The 23732-nt window shown below is 36.2% G+C and overlaps 1 protein-coding gene across 2 annotated transcripts in view; it reads right to left on the bottom strand.

The window, feature by feature from the left end:
* Positions 1 to 23732, bottom strand: part of MMS22L (MMS22 like, DNA repair protein) — a 132864-nt gene that overhangs the window by 73156 nt on the left and 35976 nt on the right. For both annotated transcript variants that reach the window (XM_034991562.1, XM_034991561.1), the window contains 3 exons: positions 17633 to 17752; positions 15471 to 15697; positions 13107 to 13610 (listed from right to left, as the gene is read on the bottom strand). In XM_034991562.1, the coding sequence (XP_034847453.1) occupies positions 13107 to 13610; positions 15471 to 15697; positions 17633 to 17752 (851 nt within the window). The remainder of the gene's footprint in view (positions 1 to 13106; positions 13611 to 15470; positions 15698 to 17632; positions 17753 to 23732) is intronic.

The raw sequence follows: 23732 nt of genomic DNA on the forward strand, positions 1-23732 counted from the left end.
AATGCTTAATTTATTACTTCCTTCCTCTGAGTACCTCCCTTTTATAACCTAAAGCCACAATGGCAGTTTATCTCACTGACTTTTTTTAGACTGGGTCCACTTACTGAAATCACAATTTCAGGTATTTTTACCCATTCCACAGTTGGAAAAGAGTTGACTTTAGCAAACCTATCACGAATGGGATTTACCGGTCTTCCATACATTTATTATGGCAGCATGTCTTTGGTTTAAGAACAGAGCACTGTGCGGTACCACAGAAGAGCCCACCCAGTAGCAACGTCTTCCTACAAACTCACTGCCAAATTTCATCGAAAGTTTCAAGGATCTGGGTGGTCTCAATACCTACAGTGAACCACGGGGTTCAGACAAGGAACCACAGTGACATAAATAAGATTGGGGAAAGTAGCTTTCACCTCACCCAACACCTTTTGATGTGTTACCATTTGCTAAAGAGAAATGTTCCAGTGCTTGGTACAGAAAATAATCAGGGCACTTCTATTCCCTAAACAACTGAGCTGATCCATTTTCAAAAGAATGAAATGTTTCCTTTGCAGAGTATATTTCTTTTGTCCTTGTGCTTTTATCCCAATATTCTTCATCACAGTTTCTGTTTCACAGTGTTACTTTCCCACTCTACCTTCCCTCATTTTCTCTCTAATTATGAGAGGTGGATTTACTGTTTCATCCCAGAAGAAGAGATTTTTAGAACTCCACACTTTGAGAACTATGAATCAGAAAAGAAGTCATAAAGCTCCATTCATCTACTTTTTCAAAGTAGAAATAATTTTGGGGAAAAAAAAATCTAATATAAAGCTCTATTTACCCCTTACTTTTTAAAAAATTTTTTAAAGATTTTATTTATTTGAGAGAGCACTAGAGAGAGCGAGCGAGCAAGCATGAGTGGGGGTCAGAGGGAGAGGGAGAAGCAGTCTCCCCACTGAGCAGGGAGCCCGACATGGGGCTTGATCCCAGAACCCCGGGATCATGACCTGAGCCAAAGGCAGATGCTTAACCGATTGAGCCACCCCTTATTTTTCTTTAGTTTTATAATTCTTGGTAATGGAATTTAAATATTAAATCTGACCTAGACTATAACTGGAGATTACAAGACACAGCAAATACAAAAAATAGAAGACTAAGAAAGGTGGGCAAGACTAAGAAGTCACGGAAACTTTGGGACCTTTTCTTTGCACCCAGCATTCTGAATTTCATACAGATGTGCTTTGCTATGAGCATTTTTTTTTATGTTGTGCTGGGGTCACTCAATAGGCCCTTTCAGCCAGGAATCTTCCATCCTGGGGAATTGTCTTAAATTATTTTCTTGATTACTTCCTCACTCCATTATTTCAGTTTCCTCTTCCAAATGCCTTTCTTCTGACTGAATCCAAATACAGATAATATCTACTTTTAGATTCAAAGTGTTCCTGTGGGCCTAGACTCAATGCAAAGTTCTCAGAATTTTCAAAAGCAAGGTAAACAAACCTCAAAGGCCCACTTATACCACCTGTTTCCATATTTCAGGGGGAGAACAGTTTGGTGATAACTATGGAATTGGCAAAATAAAATAATAAAAGTGGTCCAAAAATTTTAGCTACCGTAGACACAAATTTTATTTTTCAATAAGACTAAAACCCTTTCAATTAACTGAGAAGAATGGACTCTTGACATCCCCCTGGAGGTCCCTTCTGCCCACTGGTGGTTAGGGAGCAATAAAAATGGAGGTGAAATACAGACTATGCATTACATCCATAGCCTGGCTGCACAATTACTGCTGTCTACTTTCAAGTGGATACTGGCAAGAATTGTTAGATAAGCAAGTAAAAACTGGGAACAAGTATAAATCATTATCAAATAATGCTGAATGACTATAATAGTAAAATATGAAAAAATAAAAAGGTGATGGCTTCCATAAACACTTACCCAAGTACCGTTCTCTCTATTCTCCCAGTCTTTCATGTAATAAATGCATGAGTACATGCTGCCATACGTGTGTATTTAAGTCATTTACTGATGTACCCCAAGTGCCTGTAATAATGTCTGCTACCATAGTGGGCACTCATAAACATTAGTTGGATTTCTTGAATAATGTGTTTAATGAGTATATATCCTCTGTTAAAAATAATTACAGCACAAGGTAGAAAGCACTAAAGGATATTAGAGATAACATGTTAAGAAGTTCAAAGGGGAGAGAAATTATTCAAGATTAGGGACACATGGACAAGCATACATTTCAAGAGAAGCTTGCTGGAAAAGATAATACCATTCACACAAAAAGAAAAGGTAAATAAAGAAAACAAACATGTACTGAGAGACTATTATGGCCCATGTTCTGAATAGGTGCAGCATCGAAGTCAGTGCTGTCCACTATAGTGGCCGCTACGTATAGTCAGTCCTCAGTGGCTATAGACCTCCTAGTGTGATGGAGGAGCTGAATTTTTCATATTATATTCATGGACTTAAATTGTCACATAAAGTTAGTGTGTATGGACAGCAGAGATCTAAGCAAATATTCACAGAAACCCTATAATGTATTATTTTGCAAAGATGCAGCTGAAGTTTACAAAAGGTTAAGTAACTTCCTAAAATTTCCTAAGTTTGCACAGTTGGTAAGTGGAGGAGGGGTGATTTGAACTCAGGTTTACTGACTCTACGACCCCTGCTTTTTACACTGTGCTGAACAACAGTAGCAACTCTCAGACGCTACTAGGGCTTCCTTAAGAAGCAGAAAAGCACAGGGGAACCTGGCTGTCTCAGTTGGTAGAGCATATGACTCTTGATCTTACGGTCATGAATTCAAACCCCACATTGGGTGTAGAAGATCACTTAAATAAATAAATATTTTTTTAAAAAGCAGCAGAAAAGTACAACTTGTTGTTGCAGAACTATCTTCTACTGCCTGGACTTTGGCTTCTCCCATATATGATGCTCATGAATGATGCTTTCTGATTCCATTTGTAGTTCTGATCACTTACTAATAACTTCTGAAACCACGTTTCCCCTCCCCCAAATCCCTCTAAATAAATCATTTGTTTTTCTTTTTCTGTACTCTGCTACTCCACCTCAATGCATACTGTGACCAGCACCAACCATTTCTGACTTCTGACCTTGACAATTCCTTTCATTCCCTGGATTTAACCCTTTCCTTATTGTTGTTTATCACCTCACTTCAGCTTATTTAGTCCTGAGATATGGCTCTGCTGTCCTACCATGTTCTGGCCTGAACCCTCAACCGGTTCTGACAGGAAAATATAAACAAAAGTAAGCAAGATTTGGAGATTTCTTCAGAATTAGTAGTTCCATCTGAATGAAGTAAAAGGGAATCACAAGAAAAAGCTGCAAACACAAGAAAGCCAGCCTATGGAAGACTTTGAAGTCCATGATAAAGGAATGTGAAGTGTTCTGTGTTCATCGGGATGTCACTAACGGGTGTTAAAACACAGAATGATGTAAGTAGACTCGTTCTCTGAGAAGATAAATGTGGAAGAGAATAGGAGATGAGCACAAGCAACATAAAGACAAAAAATAAATACGACTTAATTAAAATTAAAAAAAAATATGCTGCAAAGGACATCAAGAATGAGAGAAAATATCTGCAAGCCATATATCTGATGAAGGGCTTGTATCTAGAACATATGAAGAATTCTTTACAGTTCACTAACAAAAAGACAACCTAATTTAAAAATGGGCAGATGATCCAAATAGATATTTCTCCAAAGAAGACACGGTAGTCAATAGGCACATGAAAAATACATAATCAACATCATTAGCCACCAGAAACGCAAATCAAAACCACAATGAGATACTACCTCACATCCACTAGGATCACTTTGATCAGAAAGACACTTTGCAACAAGTGTTGGTGCAGATGTGGAGAAATTTCAATCCTTAAACCCTATAGGAGGTAATGTAAAATGGTACACTGGAAAATAGTTCAGTATTTCCTCAAATGAGTTACCATATTACCCAGTAATTTTACTCCTAAGTTTATACACTCAAGAGAAATAAAAACATGCCCACACAAAAACTTGTATATGAGTATTCATAGCAACATTATCCATAAAAACCAAAAAGTGGGAACAACCCAATGTCCATCAACAGATGAATGGATAAATAAATGTGGATACAATGGATTATTTGGCAATAAAAGGGAATAAGGTACTGATACATGTGATAATATGGATATACCTTAAAACCATTATTCTAAGTGAAAGAAACTAGTCACAAAGATTATGTGTTGGATGGTTCCATTTATATGAAAGGTCCAGAGTAAGCAAATCTATAGAGACATACAGTAGATTAATGGTTGCTAGGGATGGGGGTTGGGTAGGGGAAAATGGGAGAGTTACTGCTACTGGGTATAGTGCTTCCTTTTGAGGTGACAAATTGTTCTAAAACTGGTAATGACTATACAACTCTATGAATATACTAAAACCATTAACATTTTTTTAAAAGATTTTATTTATTTATTCGACAGAAAGACACACAGGGAGAGGGAACACAAGCAGGGGGAGTGGGAGAGGGACAAGCAGGCTTCCCACTGAGCAGAGAGCCCAATGTGGGGTCGATCCCAGGACCCTGAGATCATGACCCAAGCCGAAGGCAGACACCCAATGACTGAGCCACCCAGGCGCCCCTAAAACCATTATTGTATGGTATGCGAATTATATCTTAATAAAGCTGGCCAATAAGTGAATTAGATGATAAGTAATATATCTCAATAAAGTTGGTCTGAAGAGGGAAGGCGCCAGAGGCAGGGAGAGTAGGCAAACATTAATAATGGTCTAAAAATGGAGGAAATGGTAGTGAGAATAAAGAAGGAATGATATAAAAGAGATCATCTAAAGAAAACATTAAAAAAATTCAATCAACTGGATAGAGAAAAGAAAGACATATATTACATTTCTATCTTAAAAAATTACTTTTCTTTTTCTACAGCAGATCCTTAGCATCTCAGATTTATAGGATCACCATTTCCAATAGCTCTAAAATGTGAGGCAATGTTTGTGTTCCCTATAATCTGGACTTTGTTTTTAAAATGATCTGATTCATTCACACATCCAAAAGCATTTACTGAACGGCCACTACGTTAAAGGTACAATGTTAGGAATGAGTTAAGAACTATCCAAGATAAGTGTACACACACACACACCCCTACTGAGGTTGTCAGGCTTAAAGTATAGCACAAAGAAATGATTATGGGTTCTTTTGAAAATAATAGTAACGACAATAATAGCAACTTCTAACATTTACTGAACACTTAATGATATGCCAGCCACTATGCCAACAACTTTATATAATTATTGCATTTAATTCTCAAAAAAACCTAGTAAAGTATGTGCTATTACCCTCATTCTACCGATAAAGCTGAGATTTGGACACATAAGTTTTCCCTTAAGATATTTCAAAATTATTTTATACTTATGTAAGGAGAATTCATGTGTATGTAATAGAACTAGTTGGAAACTAAATGACCCAAATATTAATTCCTATATATGAAAAATTAGGTAGATAACCTCTGTTTTTAGAAAAACACAAAAAAAGTGCACAAACATTTCCAAGTTAATAAAGTGTGTAGTTTATATAACTGAATGAACTTATAAAATATGTAATATGGAAAGGCTCTAGTAAACATATATGTTTTGCAAAATTCAAGCCTAGTAAACAGTAAATAAGATCAAAATAATAATTCATAGTATACATGTAAAATCTCAGTTGAAAGAGAAATAAAATATTTAATAACAAAAAAATCTTTAACATTTTATATATTCTCAAAATACTAAAATTTACACTACTTTCCCTTAGAGGTGCTTATGCTGTCTCTGAAGCAACCAAAACTGGTAGATGGATCACTTTTATTTTATTTATTTTTTTTAAGATTTTATTTTTTATTTATTTGACAGAGACACAGCGAGAGAGGGAGCACGAGCAGGGGGAGTGGGAGAGGGACAAGCAGGCTTCCCGCTGAGCGGAGAGCCCGATGTGGGGTCGATCCCAGGACCCTGGGATCATGACCTGAGCCGAAGGCAGACGCTTAACAACTGAGCCACCCAGAAGCCCTGAAAGATCACTTTTAGTGAGCAATATAACTATTTGATTTCTCAAATAAAAACTGGAAATACAGTTTGCCATGAAACATACTCATGTGCTCCCTCTCCCAAATTATTAGAACACTGCCAAAAATTTGCGTCAAATCAAATCGCATCAAATCATATATACAAGTTGTAACCTATTCATACTAACAGAACACCCAATCACAAAAGGAGGAAAAGGCCTGCATGCTATCAAAAGCATCCTTTCTATTTTTCCTGAAAAACCATGTAAAGTTTTTGGCCTACAGCCGTCCCTCATGAGAACATTTCTTCTCATACTACCCCCTTCTCTATCTAGAAAACCCTCAATTCTCTCACTGAAGATTTAAAAAAAAATTTGTTTAGTATAAATGATAACTACACTAATAAAAGTTAAAATAACTAGAACTATTCAGCAAGAAGAATATTTGAGGGGAATAATAAACACAGTTCCATGCATGTGCATGCACACCCCCCCATCCCAAATGTCAAAACTGATATATAATAAATGGATGAACGTCTAGGCTCATTGGAAAAGAAAAGGAATTTAAAAATACGTGTATTTTCAAAATGTATTTTGAAGCCAGGAAAAAGGAGTCTTAATCTTTTAAGGAGTTGTACTTCAGCACACAGGATATCAAAAAGAAGCCAATCATTCCTTCTGAATTATTTCATAGTCTCAATATTTAACATTTTAGGCAAGTTTTCAACTGCCTTTTAGACTCCTTTTGAAACCAGGCTCTTGTTTAATACAAAATAGGATGTCAGTTGATCAATATCCATTTGGCTTAAATTCATAAGTCCACAACCTCCCTTAAGTGGTAGAACAAACAGGTACAAAGCCTGAAAATTTATTGTTTCTTTTTAAACTCCAAATGATATTTGCAGATGCCAAAAGGCATTTTGAAATCACTCACCCTTACTTCAGTAAAAATGAAAAAGGGGGATGGGAGGAGGGAGAATCTCATGAGGCCTTGTATGTCAAGTTTTTGCCCAGAGCTAATTTTCATAGCTGTGTTATAAAACCCTGAAAATGGAGGTTTATAATGGAAATGCTGACAGACCCTTAACTATAGCAGCATGAATGGATATAATTAAAGAAAAGCTTTTGGCTACACCTAACTCCACAAATGAAAGCTGCCATTTTTATATTAACCTCCAATAACAGCAAGTGAGAACTAGAAATGTGATTCCACAAAGGTAATGTGAAATGTTAAAGATGACTGCTAAAACTGTTTGACATTCGAAGTTTTAAACATGGAGGCATTTAGTTAACATAACCAAGTCAGTATTTTCATAATGCTACTTAATCAGCAATAAAGAATGCTCTGGTGGGCCATTAGCTCTAGTTAGCAGAAAGTGGCATATGAAGTTATTATTTCTTAACAGCCTAGGGGGAGCTGCTTCTCCCTTTAATCAGTGATCTTAGTTCCTTCCTACCTATAATTTCTCTGTCATACAGTTATAAAACTATTACCCAGTTCAACAGACACACTCACACATTTATGCAAGGACTGGTACCTTATTCCCACCTGAATTTGAACACAGAAGAGATTGCTAAGGTAAAATATTTCATTCTTTTTCTTGTCAGGGATGCAGCCAGGAATAAATATCATCAATCTATGTAACCCATCTTCCTTATCTAAACCAAAATTCAAAGAATTTAGCTTTGGGGGCGCCTGGGTGGCCCAGTCGTTAAGCGTCTGCCTTCGGCTCAGGTCATGATCCCAGGGTCCTGGAATTGAGCCCCGCATCGGGCTCCCTGCTAGGCGGGAAGCCTGCTTCTCCCTCTCCCACTCCCCCTGCTTGTGTTCCCTCTCTCGCTGTGTCTCTCTCTGTCAAAATAAATAAATAAAATCTTTAAAAAAAAAGAATTTAGCTTTGTTCTTAAAAGGGGGGGTGGGGGGGAAGAAGCCTATTCTTTAGTCTTTATCAACTATCCAAAATGTTTTTGAACTTTTTGATAATATTAAAAGTAATACTAATATTATAGTATACCTAAGAGGCTCCTATGAAAAGATCCTCAAAGAAGTTCCAGATTTGGGGCACCTGGGTGGCTCAGTTGGTTAAGCGACTGCCTTCGGCTCAGGTCATGATCCTGGAGTCCCGGGATCGAGTCCCGCACCGGGCTCCCTGCTCGGCAGGGAGTCTGCTTCTCCCTCTGACCCTCCCCCCTCTCATACTCTTTCTCTCTGTCTCATTCTCTATCTCAAATAAATAAATAAAATCTTAAAAAAAAAAAAAAAAAAAAAGAAGTTCCAGATTTGGGGTTAAGAAATTAGGAACACATCTCTATGATCAAATATCGAAAGGACTTTTTCTTGTGTTTCCCCTCTCTGCTTTCCTTCCTTCTTTCTTTCTTTTTAAGGTAATAATCCTGAATGATCTCTGGGGTTCTCCCCCAAAAGATCCCAAACTAACAGCCCATCTGTCTTGATAGTATCTGCCTTGGAAGCCCCAAGACTGATGAAATAAAACAAAACCGTCCAAGTCTCAGTCCCTCTTATTATATATTGTAATCAGTCTCATTGAAAAACTGTGTGCAAATTACTATGCAAGCTTCAGAAATTTAAGAGATGGTAGTGCCTACATGAGGACAGCATTAATGAAGACCCCCCCACACTACTGCACCATTTTGATTCACACACTGACCTCATACTTCTGTTAAAAATGCTCTATAAGGGTCGCTTGGGTGGCTCAGTCGGTTAAATGTCTGCCTTCGGCTCAGGTCATGATCCTAGGGTCCTGGGATTGAGTCCCGAATTGGTCTCCTTGCTCAGCAGGAAGCCTGCTGCTCCCCCTGCTTGTGCTTTCTCTCTCTCTCTAATAAATAAATAAAATCTTAAAAAAAATGCTCTATAATTATGGCAACAGAAATGATACGTGATTAGACATTCACTTATACCAACTGTTTTGAATCATAGTTGAGCAGTATAAAACAAAACTAAAACTAACCATTTGTGCAAGGAATTAAATGTTATCAACACAAACATTTGTGTCCTTTCTTCCCCCATAGCTTAGTCCTACAGATCAATAACACACTCCTTGGCCCTGCTCCAGATGACAGCAAACTACAAACCCATATGAAATCTAGTTAAAAGAAATTTCCAATATAAATGTAAACTTGCTTTTACCTTATATAATCGATACTTTTTTTTTTTTTAAGATTTTATTTATTTATTCATGAGAGATAGAGAGGCAGAGGCAGAGGGAGAAGCAGGCTCCCCGCGGAGCAGGGAGCCCGATGCGGGACTTGATCCCAGGATCCTGGGATCATGACCCGAGCCGAAGGCAGACGCTTAACCGACTGAGCCACCCAGATGTCCCTAATCGATAATCTTAATATGCCCTCTTGATTCCTACCTCTGTACTTCTGATTAGTGATGCCCATGATTAACAGAGATGTGTTACGATTTACAAGATAGTTGCAAGCAGAATTTTTCCAACATTTTTAAATAGCTTTGGCTTTAATGCTGAAGGACTTTTACTAAATTGAATTTAAAGAACAAAAATTTATTTTTATTACAAGTGAAATTTAGATGGTTGAAATAATGCTGATAATAAATCAAAGATAAATTACTGTAAATAAAACATGACTTGTCTCCACACCTCTTTGTGATTCATTTTTTCCAACTGATGACTTACTAAAAAAAATGTTAACTTGTAAAATAAATAACAAAGTAATCAGAAAGCAACTACCCTTTGTTTTTTGTAGCAAAAATAAAGGGTTAGAGCACACAGAAATATATGAATGGGGTAACACTTTCAGGTTAACAAACAGTTTGCAGATGTCATTCATTTAATTGCCTGTTGATTTATACAAAATATAGTGGTATGGTTAGTTTCTGTTTAGTTATTTGTAAACTATTTCAAAAATAGCACAAAAAGGTAGCTCTGGTTGGTTAGAGCCTGAGTGGTGATACTGAAACTTATATTAGTAAGTCATAAAAAGTCTCCATGTTTCCAGTTCTTCATCTCTGAACAGGTATGACAAGGTAGGCAAAGAAGTAAATGAGATAGTATTAGTAAACTCTAAGTCTTTTAAGAATACAAGAGTTATTCTTGTGTTTCTAGTTACCATTTTTGAAGAATGACCAAAACAGTTTTCGGTAGGAGCTTAAGGATAAAAAGAAGTTAGTAAATGAATAGGAAAAAAAAAATTCTTACTTTATTACTTTTATTTCCATTTTTAAAGCCTCTCCAACTTTCAAAATAAGTCCCATTCTCCTATTACCATGTTTCCATGGGCATTTTTAACAAATTTCTGCATTTAATTTCTTACCTGAGAATGTATATTTTCTAAATATACTCCATACACTAATCTAAACATGAGAAAGGAGGCTTTCTCATATAATATTAGGGAGAGTAAAAACTGGCACAAAAATTTTTTTTGGTAGGAAATCTGGTAATATCTATCCATATTTAAAATGCACATACACCAACTCATTTTTAGAAATTAAAGATACACTTCTAAAGCACACAGAGAAGGCACATATGAAGATGTTAAGTAAAACTGTGTTTACAATAACATAAAATGGTAAACAATATAAATTCCCATTATTAGGGTATTGGTTAAATAAAGTTTGGTACAACCATATAATGAAATGCTAAGTAGCCATTAAAAGGAATTAGATAGGTTTCCATATACTAACATGGAAAGTTGCCTAGGAAATATTAAGTGAAAAAAAGAAATTGCAGAACAAAAATCATCTATTTTGTTTTCAGCCTATATATGAGAAAAAAATCTGGAAGATTCTATGAGAAACCATTGTACTTCTGTGGACTAAAACTAAAGCAATGTCTTTCTTTTTAAAGATTTATTTATTTATTTTTGAGAGAGAGGGAAAGAGAGAGAACGTGTTCACACACAGGTGCACATGCGTGGGGGGAGGGGCAGAGAGAGAGAGGGAAAGAGAGACTCTCAGACTCCCTGCTGCGCACTGATCGGGACTGGGGCTTGGTCCTTGGACCCATGAGATAATGACCTGAGACAAAATTGTGAGCCAGATCCTTAACTGACTGAGCCACCCCGGCACCCCTAAAGCAATGTTTTCAACCTCAGCACCAAAGAGATTGGACCAGATAATTCTTTGTGTGTAGGCTGTCCTGTACATTGTAAGATGTTTAGCAGTAGATGCCAGTAGCACTCCCTGACCAGGTTGTTAGAATCAAAAACTTCTCCATACACTGCCAAATGTCCCCTGGGAGAGAAACTCATCCCTAGTTGAGAACCACTGAACTGAGAATAAAGGAGTCAAGGTGGGGAAAGGAACTTTTACTTATCACCTTCTACCTTATTTGTAATTTTTAACCATGAAAATATATAGCACTTGCAATTAAATAAAACAAAACTCTAGGTAAGAAGCAATAAGATCATTAAGGTGTTTGAAAGGAAATGTGCATTTTCAATGGAATAGGCAGAAAAATATATGGATTCTGCCACTTTGTTTCCATGACTAACTCTTCCCACGATGCCCACAATCCCGGCTTCATCATTTTCTACCCCCTTGCCCATAAATCTTGGGGGCTGTAGCTCCTTATTACCAGCATTGTTTAGACTAGGTCCCTCCTTCCTTCTTGTTTTGTATATTCAGATAAATATAAATAAACAAACAAAAAATGGTCCCAGAATATGGAAATTTCTAATTTTGCCCAAGAAACATGGAGAAATACTATTATCATTTATTTAAAACTGAAATGGATTTAGCACTTGGGAAAGTATAATATCTGCTAATAAACTCTACTAGACCAAAAACAAATGTGGTTCACAGAGAAGATCCAGAATTTGTAGAAGTATCTTCTAATGATGTTGGTTATTCATTTACTTATCTATCTATCCATCTACCCCAAAATTTGAGATCTTTGAAATTCTTGCTTTTATATAGCTCACACTGGGGGATTAAGGGATGATTATCTGATCAAGAACTCTGGCTAAACATTTATTTTTTATTTTATTTTATTTATTTATTTTTTTGGCTAAATCTTTAGAACTTAAACTGATGGGGAGCAGGCGAATATTAAAAACGACACAATATCTAATGAGGAGCGAAAACCTACAGATTAATCAGTATGAATGCACAGCCCAACATAAAGCAAATTAAGTAAACTGGTAATAACTAAAATTAGTAATGGATAAATTCCCCAAATTTGAAAAATTTGTCAAGCTTACTACCTTTGATAACCAGATACTACTTTTTTGTCAAGTGGTATTAGGAAGAGGGAAGGAGTCTCTTCATTAACTTTAGACGTAGTTTCAAAAAAGATCCTATTTCCACACATAACTTTTACACAGCTTTACAGTGAAAGTGACTGACTACACTGAGTGGTAGTATCTAACTTCTTAAGAACATGTACTTCAAAGATAAAACTTACGTGAAAGGGGCCTTAAAACCATGAATATCATAACCACTATTCTTATCCCTTATTACTTGGGTCTGAGTATATCTGCACATTTGTATAATTAAATGGATCTAAAAACATTAAGTTTTATATGGGTGATTGGTGTTATAAATAGAACAATCTTATTTTTCTCTCAGAATACATTGTTTCAGCTGGAAGTATTTCAGGCAGTTGAGGCTACAACTCTGCAGCAAAATAATTTAAAGAAACTTACTTTTTTAAAAATGGTAGTGTGGTCAAAATCTCCTTAAGGGCACAAAATGCATGTTTCAGTAAAAGCCACCACAGATTTGAGCTCATGGGCTTGCTTTAGAATATCTGAAACATTCCTCTGGATAATCATACTCTTTTAGGAGAGGTAGGAAGGGAAGGCGGGGTGAAGAGGCATTGTCCTGGGACTGCACCAGAGGTGCTCTGCATTTAGTTTCATGTGTTTGCACACGAGCTTTCTTTTTAAAGAACTACTGTTGGAAAGAATAGTTTGAAAAGTACTGATTTATGCCATTGTAGCAGTAAAACCAACTCCTCTCTCTTCATTTGGATTTCATGAGTACGTCAAAAGGAAAACTTTAATATAGAATCAACGTAGGTGATGACATAAAATAAATCAATGAATTAGTATATTATTGGAAAACATACCTGATTCTGGCCAGAACAGCTTGTAGAAAGCTCAGTACTGTCCTAAGTTCAGATTCTTGACAAGCTCGCAGAAGCATACTAAATCCATCATTAAGCAGTTTTTCATGTGAAGGATACAAGCAATGGCTAGTCTCAAACACTTCTTGAACACCATCAATATAGATGGAAAGAAGTGTCCAGAGAGTCTGTCTTTGTCCCATTTCATCATTCTTGGATACCAAGAATTCCTTTGCTTTCTCTCGGAAAGCACCTGAACATTTCTCAGCCAGAACACCAATGTCCAGATTTTTCTGGGTATACATCAAGAGGAAGGCCACTTGACCCTTCCAAATGATGGAAGATGTTACCAAGGAAGCCTTGAGGAAATTTAGGAGGTCTAAAACATGACTTGCTACATCTTCTACCTCTGCGACAGCTGCTAACAGTAGAAAAAGGCTGAAGAAGTTCTGAAGACCAACTTCGGTGAGTTCTTCCATTCTTTTTTGATGGAATTTAGAATATATCCTGCAAAACATAAAAAAATTACTTGTATAAAATTTTCATTCACAAATATCAATCTTTTAGAATAACATTTCACTCAATACTCATGACAGTTTCATTACTTTAAGTTTAGCTAATTTTTCTTATGATGCTGCCATGTCACTTTTTCTACTTTGAAAACAGACTCACAGAATGCCCATACCTTCAAATTTCTCAGTGATGTAGCAACCACCTATGATTAAATAAAAGGATTGAGTGGTCTTCCCCAAAGGACAGCAGAAATGTTCTTTTCTTTTTTTTTTTTTTTTTTAAGATTTTATTTATTTATTTGAGAGAGAGAATGAGAGAGAGGACATGAGAGGGGGGAGGGTCAGAGGGAGAAGCAGACTCCCTGCCGAGCAGGGAGCCCGATGCGGGACTCAATCCAGGGACTCCAGGATCATGACCTGAGCCGAAGGCAGTTGCTTAACCAACTGAGCCACCCAGGCGCCCGAAATGTTCTTTTCATACATTACGTGGCTTATCCTATTATTTTAGAACTCTTACTCACCTTTCTTAATTTTTATTGACAAATAAAGAATATATACTCCCTTCAGTACAATTTGATGTGCTTTAAAGAAATCTTAACAGGACAGTTTTATACAATTTTCCTTAAACTCTTTCTTCCTCTACCCCTCACAAAGATCTGCTCTTGCTATAATTATACCTAAGACAATTCAAAATGCTGGAAAAATTTATTTTTACCTACTCATAAAGAAAAATGGTTAGTGTTTAAATGTCCAAGACTAACCATTTAAAAGTCTCTTGTGTTAATATAATTTAACAGTTGACGTACTTTTCTCTCACCAATTAAGGAATCAGAATTGGAATAAATAGAATTGTTACTGAATACATTCCAGTGATTTGTTTTAGATAAAGTTCTGAGTATCAGGTCTTCCACAAAATGATTTAAGATTCAAAAACAAACTGGCAAACGGGACCAAAGAAAAAACTGTTTGAGCTGCATAATTTTTGGAGGTTTAACAAAGAAGCTACCATTAAAAAAAAAGTATACTCTAAAAACAGTTCTACTGTTATCACTATAACCTTGCAAGCAGTATATGGGAATCAAATAGGAACTTCATTTAGTGATTCCTGAGAAGTCCCTACCTAGAATATGAAGGTATTCTTACTCTGATGCAAGAGCTCCCATCACATAAGCAAGTGGTAGAAAGAGGGCTAGAAAAAGGGCTAATGAAGAACAAGGGAAGACAAAACTCATACCCACATAACAAGCAAAACTCTGAAAAAAAAAAGAAAAAAAAAAAAAAAAAAGAACAGATGAATATGACCAAAAGTTTATTTTACTACGCCAGAAATGAAAACTGGGCATACTCTCCAAATGAGAACAATCAAGTTATTTCATCCTATTATCCTCTGGTTAGTTTTCATTCAAGGGAGCAGGGACTATGGGACTGCTAGACTCAAAGAACACCAAGTTTTATAGGTTGACTCCATTACCTGCCAATGTATGATTTGGAGATGTTTTCTATTTCTATAACTTTGAATACACTTTATGCATTGAATTTATATAATAACATTACAATTAATTTTGGCAAGAAAAACATTCTCTAATAGCCCTGACTTTAATATATGGAATTTCAATCTCCAGGACAGATGAGATAAACTAAAATCCTCTACAAGTTATAGATATTAAATTTGTTCCTGTTACAAATTGGCAGGATCAAAAGGCTACATGTTTTGTTGTCCTGTATACACTAAGGGATACATTTTAAATGTATAAACCACAAAGACTTCCAAGCACAAGTTAACTAAAAAAACACAAACAGTAAGTAATGCTTCTCTACAGTGAACATTCATGACAAAGAAAGATATGGCACATACCTTCCTTTGATTTGTTTCCAAGGATGAGGGCCATTGTTCTTCATTGCTTTCTTAACAACTTTTGCCAAAATGCAAAGGAAAATGGTGTAACTACTGCTGGATTTATAAAGGTCATTATCTTGTTTATCACAACAGCAGGTCTTCACCATTTCTAGCATTGACAAGGGTGACTTAATGATATATGTAAGGCCTTTCAAAGGAAGCCAAGAGATGCTGAAAGAACTATTCTAAAAGCAAATAAAGAAAGAAAGAAAGAAAAGAAGTATTAAGTCTGAGTAAATAAGAATTCTTTAATCTCTTCTATTCTTGAAGTTTCCCAGCCTTTATGTCATACCATTTATTTTTATATCAGGTCATTTATTGTGTAGAATTTTCTCCAATCTGTATTTAGCTGCTTATATCTCCCTAGTGTCATGTAATGTATTTTTTTATCCCCTCTCCTTTCTGTAAATTGGTAGCTGTATCTAGAGGACTGATCAGATTCATGCAAGTGGAGTTTTCTGATAAGAATCTTCCATTGATGGTACTGGGCACTTCCTATTGTAATTTAGGAAAGAGAGACATAAGTTGTGTCATTCCTTTTGTAATGTTAAGATTGGGTGTGTTGTCAACCTGATCTATTCATTTGAGTGATCCCCACCAGACTTTCACTAAACAGTTTTAGCAGCCACTGATGATCACTGCCCAGATACTTTACTTCATCAGGTGTACAAATAGTAATTTTCTAATTCTATCATTACTTCTCAATTAGCTCCTTAGAAATTTGGTTACTCTAAAATATAGTTTATATTTTCCCTTATTTACAGTTTTCAGAATGATGGGTTTTTTTTCCGGAATAATGAGGGTATTTTTTTTTTTCCCCCAGAATAGTAACTTTTCTAAAGGCATCATACACTCAAGGATTTAAATGTATTTGATAAGTTTTAATCCACAACAGTCATTATTCTTTCTTATGCTCAAAATCTACCCAGCATCAGGGCAACAGGAGCTCCTTCAATTTGGCTCCTGTGTCATTTTGACAGGACTCCATCTTACTTTGATATTCCCTCCTTTCAAATACAAGACACTAGAGACTCATATTATACATGTTACCTCAGAACTAGAATGGGTCATTTCTCCAATCAGCCTGAAATTATGCTTCAAAGAAGAGTATTTTTCTCATTTTTCATAAGCTCCATTATGTATAAACTAGTAATTTACTTGTAAATCTCCTATTTCCATTTTCTATCTTGACTGAGGGGTTCACTATTTCCCAGAAACCCAAACATTCCAAATCTTCTCTTCTCCCCACACATAAAAAGTAACTAAATCCTATAAATCTACCTTTAAAATTTTTATTTTCCTAATTTCTCCTCTCTTTTCTAAACCCTATTTTACTCACCACATTATTAGCATGTATTTTTACATTGGACTACTAACTGGCACCCAATTCATCTATACCATTTTCAGAAAAAAACCTTCTCACACACATATCTAAAATGTCACGTCCTTGGTACCCTATGTCTCCAGAATAAATCATAACTCAACATGCACATAATCTAGCCACTGACTACCTTGTCTACCTACTTTCCCTATCTGCTGTCTCTCTCCACAGTTATCTCAAACCTATCATTCAGAACTATTTATTTAACATGGTAGGAAAATATCATGTTTTTATGTGTTCATACATTTATTCATAATATTCCTTTTGCCTGAATGCTCTTTTCTTCTGTACTTGTAAACTCCATGCATTCCTCAGTTAAAAAATTACAACGTCTTAAAGTCTTCCACAAGTCTATACACTGGGTCAGATACTCTGTCCTTTGGCATTCCACAGTACTGTAACTTTTCCCCCCACAATGTATGTGTATCTGCCCACTAGCCTATGAGCAACTCAAATGCCAAGACTATGTCTCACTCGGGATAGTATTAACTGTTCAGTGTGTTGCAAGCAATCAGTAATTGTTAGAAAATATGAATAAATGAGGATTAAAAAAATATCTTTCTGGTACAATTTTGGCTACTTTGCTTAGTCTCCCTCTTAAGAGAAAAGGGACGCAAATGCTCATTCCCTTTTGTCAATGCTCTATAGATAACTATTCTTAATTAAACCATAAAAACATTCCTCACATATGTACAAATTCTTCAAATTCCTGGAACAAATTCATATTCTATTTACTTACCAGGTTCTTACTATAATATTCCCATAGAATGGTGACAATTGCAATGTTTGGCTCCCAGAAATCACAAAGTGTCAAACAACAGTGAAGATGCATTCGTAATTGTTCTTCTAGTATACCATCCTAAAAAATAAACTGAAATTGTGGGAAAGTAAATGGGCTCTGGAAACATGAGTATTATTACTTGATATTGCACTGGATAACCTGCTTCTAAAAGAATATGAATATGTATCACCAAGTCATACCCACTCTCATCTTCAGACCAGAAGTTCTAAATCAGCATGAGGTATACTTCTAAAAATTTGCTTTAGAGACTACTCACATACTCAGATAATAGGAATTACATAACTCAACATGACTTTTAACACAATTACTTAAAGGTTACAATAGGTGTGGGGTACCTGGCTGGTCTAGTCAGAAAAGCATGCAACTCTTTATCTCGGGGTCATAAGTTTGAGCCCTATGTCAGGTGTAGAGATTACTTAAAAAAAAAAAAAAAAAAAAAAAACTTAAAAAAATTACATAATTGTTTCATAACTGAATGGTGTAGGAAACCCAGAGAATGTAAAAGAAACCCAAACTAGAATGAAGGAGCAAAAATGAACTAATAATTAAATGTACACAAATCCAGAGGACTTGGTCATCCTTAAGCACTAGGTCAAATTCTTTGTAGGAATAGGAGAGACTCAGATTAGCAGAGTACATGCATTTTAACCTCTTAGGAAATGGCAACAGGAGTAAGAAGTGAAAAAAATGCAGTCAGTAATCAAACTTCTATGATGAAATAATCATGCATGTTTGTTTAAAAGTCGCACCACCGAAGGGCACCTGGGTGGCTCAGTCGTTAGGCGTCTGTCTTCGGCTCAGGTCATGGTCCCGGGGTCCTGGGATCGAGCCCAGCATCGGGCTCCCTGCTCAGCGGGAAGCCTGTTTCTCCCTCTCCCGCTCCCCCTGCTTGTGTTCCCTCTCTCGCTGTCTCTCTCTCTCTGACAAATAAATAAATAAAATCTTAAAAAAAATAAAAGTCCCACCACTGAATCACTCAATAATTACTTATTTAAAGCTTACTATATGTGCTATGGTGAGCACTGTGAATTGTGTAAGACTGTTGAATCACAGATCTGTACCTCTGAAACAAATAATGCAATATATGTTAAGAAAAAAAAAAAGAAGATAGCAGGAGGGGAAGAATGAAGGGGGGGAAATCAGAAGGGGAGACAAACCATGAGAGATGATGGACTCTGAAAAACAAACTGAGGGTTCCAGAGGGGAGGGGGGTGGGAGATGGGTTAGCCCGGTGAGGGTATTAAAGAGGGCACGTACTGCATGGAGCACTGGGTGTTATATGCAAACAATGAATCATGGAACACTACATCTAAAACTAATGATGTAATGTATGGTGATTAACATAACAAAAAATTAAAAAAAAATAAAGCTTACTATATAAACCAGGCACTATTCTAAGGTATTAGGCATAGAGCAAAGGATAAGTCAGACATGGTACAAGCACTAATAGAAGTTACACTTTGGAGGAGAATGGGAAAAGAGGACACTGAAACAAACAAGATAAATGTAAACAGTTGTGACTGCTGTGCAAAGCAAAACAAAGCAGGGTAATCTGGCAGTTAGTGGTAGAGGATGTGGATTGTTAGTATATCAGAAGCTATGAATGAAAAGACCTTTTTGAGGGTTGGCTGATAGAATGAAAAAGAGCCAGCCATTAAAGGCCTGAACAAAAGCACTCATGGCAGAGAAAACACATGGAAATTAGCAGTAAGCTTGGTATTACAGGATTAAGTCAGAGATATCCATGGACCATGTTTCCTTTGGGCTTTGGTAGTCTTGATAGGAAGTATGGGTTTTATTTTACATATGCTGGGAAACCATTAGAAGACTGTAAGCACAGGAGTAACGTGATTGTTTTAAAAATACTGCTCTTGATCATGCATGGAGAATGAATTCATTAAGAATAGAAGCAGGAAGACTGGTTAGAAAGTAAATAGTGAGACTTGCAATATAACAGAAAAACAGACTGTGAGTTCAAATACAAAGCAGACACACTGGGAGATCTGAAGGTGTGTGGTTATATAGTAAGCTTTAAATAACTGTTGAATGACTGGGGTTGAGTGGTGTGTCACTTTTTAACAAACATGCATGGTTATTCCATCACAGAAAATTGAAGTGTCTACTTTTTTTATTTCTACTTCTGTCTCCTCCTGCCACCTCAAAGTTTAGAAGACAGTTATGTGAAACTGTAAGACTAAGATAAGCACACAACTTTAAAGATATATTTAGAAACAGAGGCAATGGGATTTTTTTGATGAGTTATATGAATGTATGAAAGTAAGAGAGCAATTAACAATTACGGAGAACTCCCAGGTTTTGGCTTAAGAAAATGAGTTGATGGTACCATTTCTTGAGATGGCAAAGGCTAGGGGAGGAACAGATGGGAGAGTGCACAAGGGCAACCAAGTGGAGATATTATGTAGATAATGTGATATGTAGGCCTAGGGCTCAAGGGAAAAACCAGAGCTGTTGATAGTTATTCAGATGTTACTTTCATAGTGATGGTTTTTAGAGCTAAGAGGCTAGATAAGATCAACCAAGGAAAGAGTATACATGAAAATGAGTAAAGGATCCAGAACTGTGAGCCTTTTGCTATTCCAACATTTAGGTATCGAAAGGAGAGGAATTATCAGCCAATGAAGTAGGAAGGGAACCAGATATCATGGAAACCAAAAGAAATATTTTGGAAAAGGGAAATAGTCAACAGAGTTGAATGTTGAGAGGTTAAAATGAGAAGAAGAAAGAATTTTTGGATTTGACAACACAGAAGTTACTGATGGCCTTGACAGAGTAGTTTCAGAGATGGCACAGACAGAAGCTTAACTATGGCAAGCCGAGGATATAATATAGGAGGTGAGGAAATAGAGATATTTAAGTTAAGATATATAAAGTCCTTGAATAGTTAAGAAGAGACAAGATCCAGTACACAGGTAAAGGAATTAGCTTTTGATAGAAATAGTAACACTTTCAGTAAGATAGAAGAACAAATTGAGAGGTAGAGTACAAAGCGGACATGTTGGGAGATTTGAAGGTACAAAAAGGTGTTCTCAAATGACTGGTTCTATTTACTCAATGATTTAAAAGGTAAGATTCTTGGCTAAGTTAATTGGGGCAAAGCATGCATTGAATTGTGTGTTAAAAAGAAATTCTCAAATAAGTAATTTTGGAGAGTCGAAAAGCAAAGACTCTAGAGCTGGCTGCCATTTGAGATCTATGATCAAGAATTTAGAGTCAGAGCAGTCTGTAAGAAAGATCATTTGACTTTAGCAATATTCAGCTGGGGAGAGAGGTTGGCAGGGGTGTAGGAAAGGACTAGGTTTTGCCAAGTTAAAACAGCTGAGGACTATGGAATTAAAGGTGTTTGTGATGGAATGACTATATTAAGGAGGTGTATAATCTAAATCGTTTAAGGAGGAAAGTTTGGACATGGAAGAACAGAAAATGGAAAAAATCAATAGTGTCAGGCAGAATGAAAATGAAAAGAAAAATGAAAAAATGTAAAGCATAACTATGGAAAGTGGGTGAGATAAGTCAGAGAAAATCTGATTAGATGTGAGGATATTAAGAAACTTAGAGGACAGGGTGATACACACAATAACGTTGGGGTCACTAATAAAAGTAATTCTTTGAAAGAGAGTGAACCAAACATGAGATTTTTTTTTTGATAAGGCATTAACTCATCTAATTATTCCCCTCTCACAACTCTTTTAATTATTAATCCTTTAGAATATATTCAGGCTTCAAGTCCTCAAGGAAACTTATTAAATTCCACACTGACAGTGACCTTCTTTTACGCTCCTTGGCATCCTACGCACACCTATATCACAGCACTTACCTTGTTAAATTTAGTGTTTATTGGCTTTCAAGTGTCTATAAGCTCTCTGAGAATTAGGATAATTCTCCAGGGTCTAGCACACTGCCTGGTTTGCCAAAGAAACTCCACAAATATTTCATGAATTAAACTGAGATCTAGGTTCGGGTGCCTCTTTTTACCAAGTAGCTGTATGGCTTAGGGAAAGATACTTAGCTTCTCTAATAGACAAGTAAACTCATTTAACCAAAGAAGAGAAGTTTCTGTCCATCGCTAACATTCTTTGATTTTATTATGAAAATATTAAACAAAACCCAGGCTCATTCCTGTGGCACACTACTCATAAATTAAAGCATGCTAATTTTATTATACTTTAAGATTAAAAAGTAGGTTATATTTTTAAAGTGGGTTCATTTTGAAGAGTTTGTTTTGTTTTACTGGGTATCTGAAACTCACATGCAATGTAAAACCCACAAAAAGATATTTAAATTATAAAATATACGAGGTTTGGGAAAAACAATTGTCAGGCATCATGTGACATTTTACATATGTTAGTTCATGTAGGTCTCATACCATCTCAGTTTCATTACCTTCATTTCACAGAAAAGAAGGCTGGGGTTCAGAAGTTACAAATAGCATGCACATCCACTTGGGAAGGAGCTAGGATTTATGATTCCAAAGCCTATTATACATACCATTCTATGCCCCTTTCCAAAAACAGAAAGGAAGTGAACATTTAATGCACACCAGATTTGATCAAGATTGCTTTTAGTGACCACCCAAGATTTGAAGCAAAGTTTGTGAGGCCAGAGCCCATGTTCTTTACACTGTGCCCAATCAGGAAGAAATTAAATATCATATCCTGGGGGATTTTTTATTTTTTTAAAGGGCAGGAGATAAATTTTGCTTCCTTTTCCTGATAGTGGCTACAGATTACAATGAAAAGCAATGGCTTAGAAAATACCATTTTCTCCACAGTTCTGGCAGGATAGGTGTGACTTAAAAAGTAAGTCTGTTTAGCCCTTAATTAATTACAGATAGTATTTATTATAAAATACATTTTCATGTTCTGTATATTCAACTATTGCTTTGTTTTGAACCATTTTCCCTTAATTTTTTCTTAAAAGTTTCTAAAAATGTGTGTCTGTGCACATCAGTTGAATAAGGAGAGAAAGAATTTGGCCATCTTCAAGTCCAGATACTCAGAGATAGGAATACAAAATAGTCAGGAGTAGAGGAGCAAACAGACATCTTAGCTCAAATTCATAATGAGAAAAAAGAGCTGAAATACAGTGAGGAAGAGTACTGGAGAATGCTTGAGGATATTTTCCTACCGTACATTTTCCCAACACACACTTACTGGAGAGAAAAAAAAACAAAACAAAACACAAAAAACAAATAAACAAACAAAAATATGGAAAAATTGAGATGCTTTCCACAAGTATCACCAAAACAGGTCTAGAAACCAAAATGGATTATTAATTAAACACATAGCATCAAAGAAGACTTAAAATAGAAATAATGAAAAAAATAGTTTTTATTAAGAATCCTACAGTGGCACCTGGATGGCTCAGTCAAGTGCCAACTCTTGATTTTGGCTCATGTCATGATCTCAGGGTTCTGGGATCAAGCCCTGCATCTGGCTCCATGCCCAGCATGGAGCTTAAGATTCTCTCTCTCCCTCTTCCCCTCTCCATCCTGCCCCTCTGGAAAAAAAAAAAATATTTCTACAAAGTCAAATGCATTGAGAGAGCACACTATGAATAAAGCACATATGAAGACTCAAATCCCAGCTTTGCCACTTCTCAGTTATCTATATGAACTTGGACAAACTCCTTAACCTGGCCAAGGCCCTCGTTTCTTAATGTATAAAATGGAACTTCACAAGATTGTCATAAACATTAAGTGTACATTAAGAATGTACATTAAGTGCTAAGTACAGTGCTTGCATAGGGGCAGCTATCACTTTCTTGTCCACAAGAGAGATGTATTTTTTTAGGCCCAATGTTGACTCTTTTGATGATCATATAATGAATGTAAAAGGTTCTCAGTACCGTACCCTAAGCTGATATATTTCAATTTTGTGAGTGTTAAGGTCAAACTCTACCTAAACCGAGAGGTTTGAATGACTACATTTAAATCCGTGCCCTCTGATTAAAGATTTTTTAATAAACCAGAAGGCCTATGGGCCCCTCTTTTCTACACAGCCTTAAACCTGCCTGCCTC

Source organism: Mirounga leonina, unplaced genomic scaffold (genome assembly GCF_011800145.1).
Source record: "Mirounga leonina isolate KUSES-001 unplaced genomic scaffold, KU_Mleo_1.0 Mir_53, whole genome shotgun sequence".
Lineage (NCBI taxonomy): Eukaryota > Metazoa > Chordata > Mammalia > Carnivora > Phocidae > Mirounga > Mirounga leonina.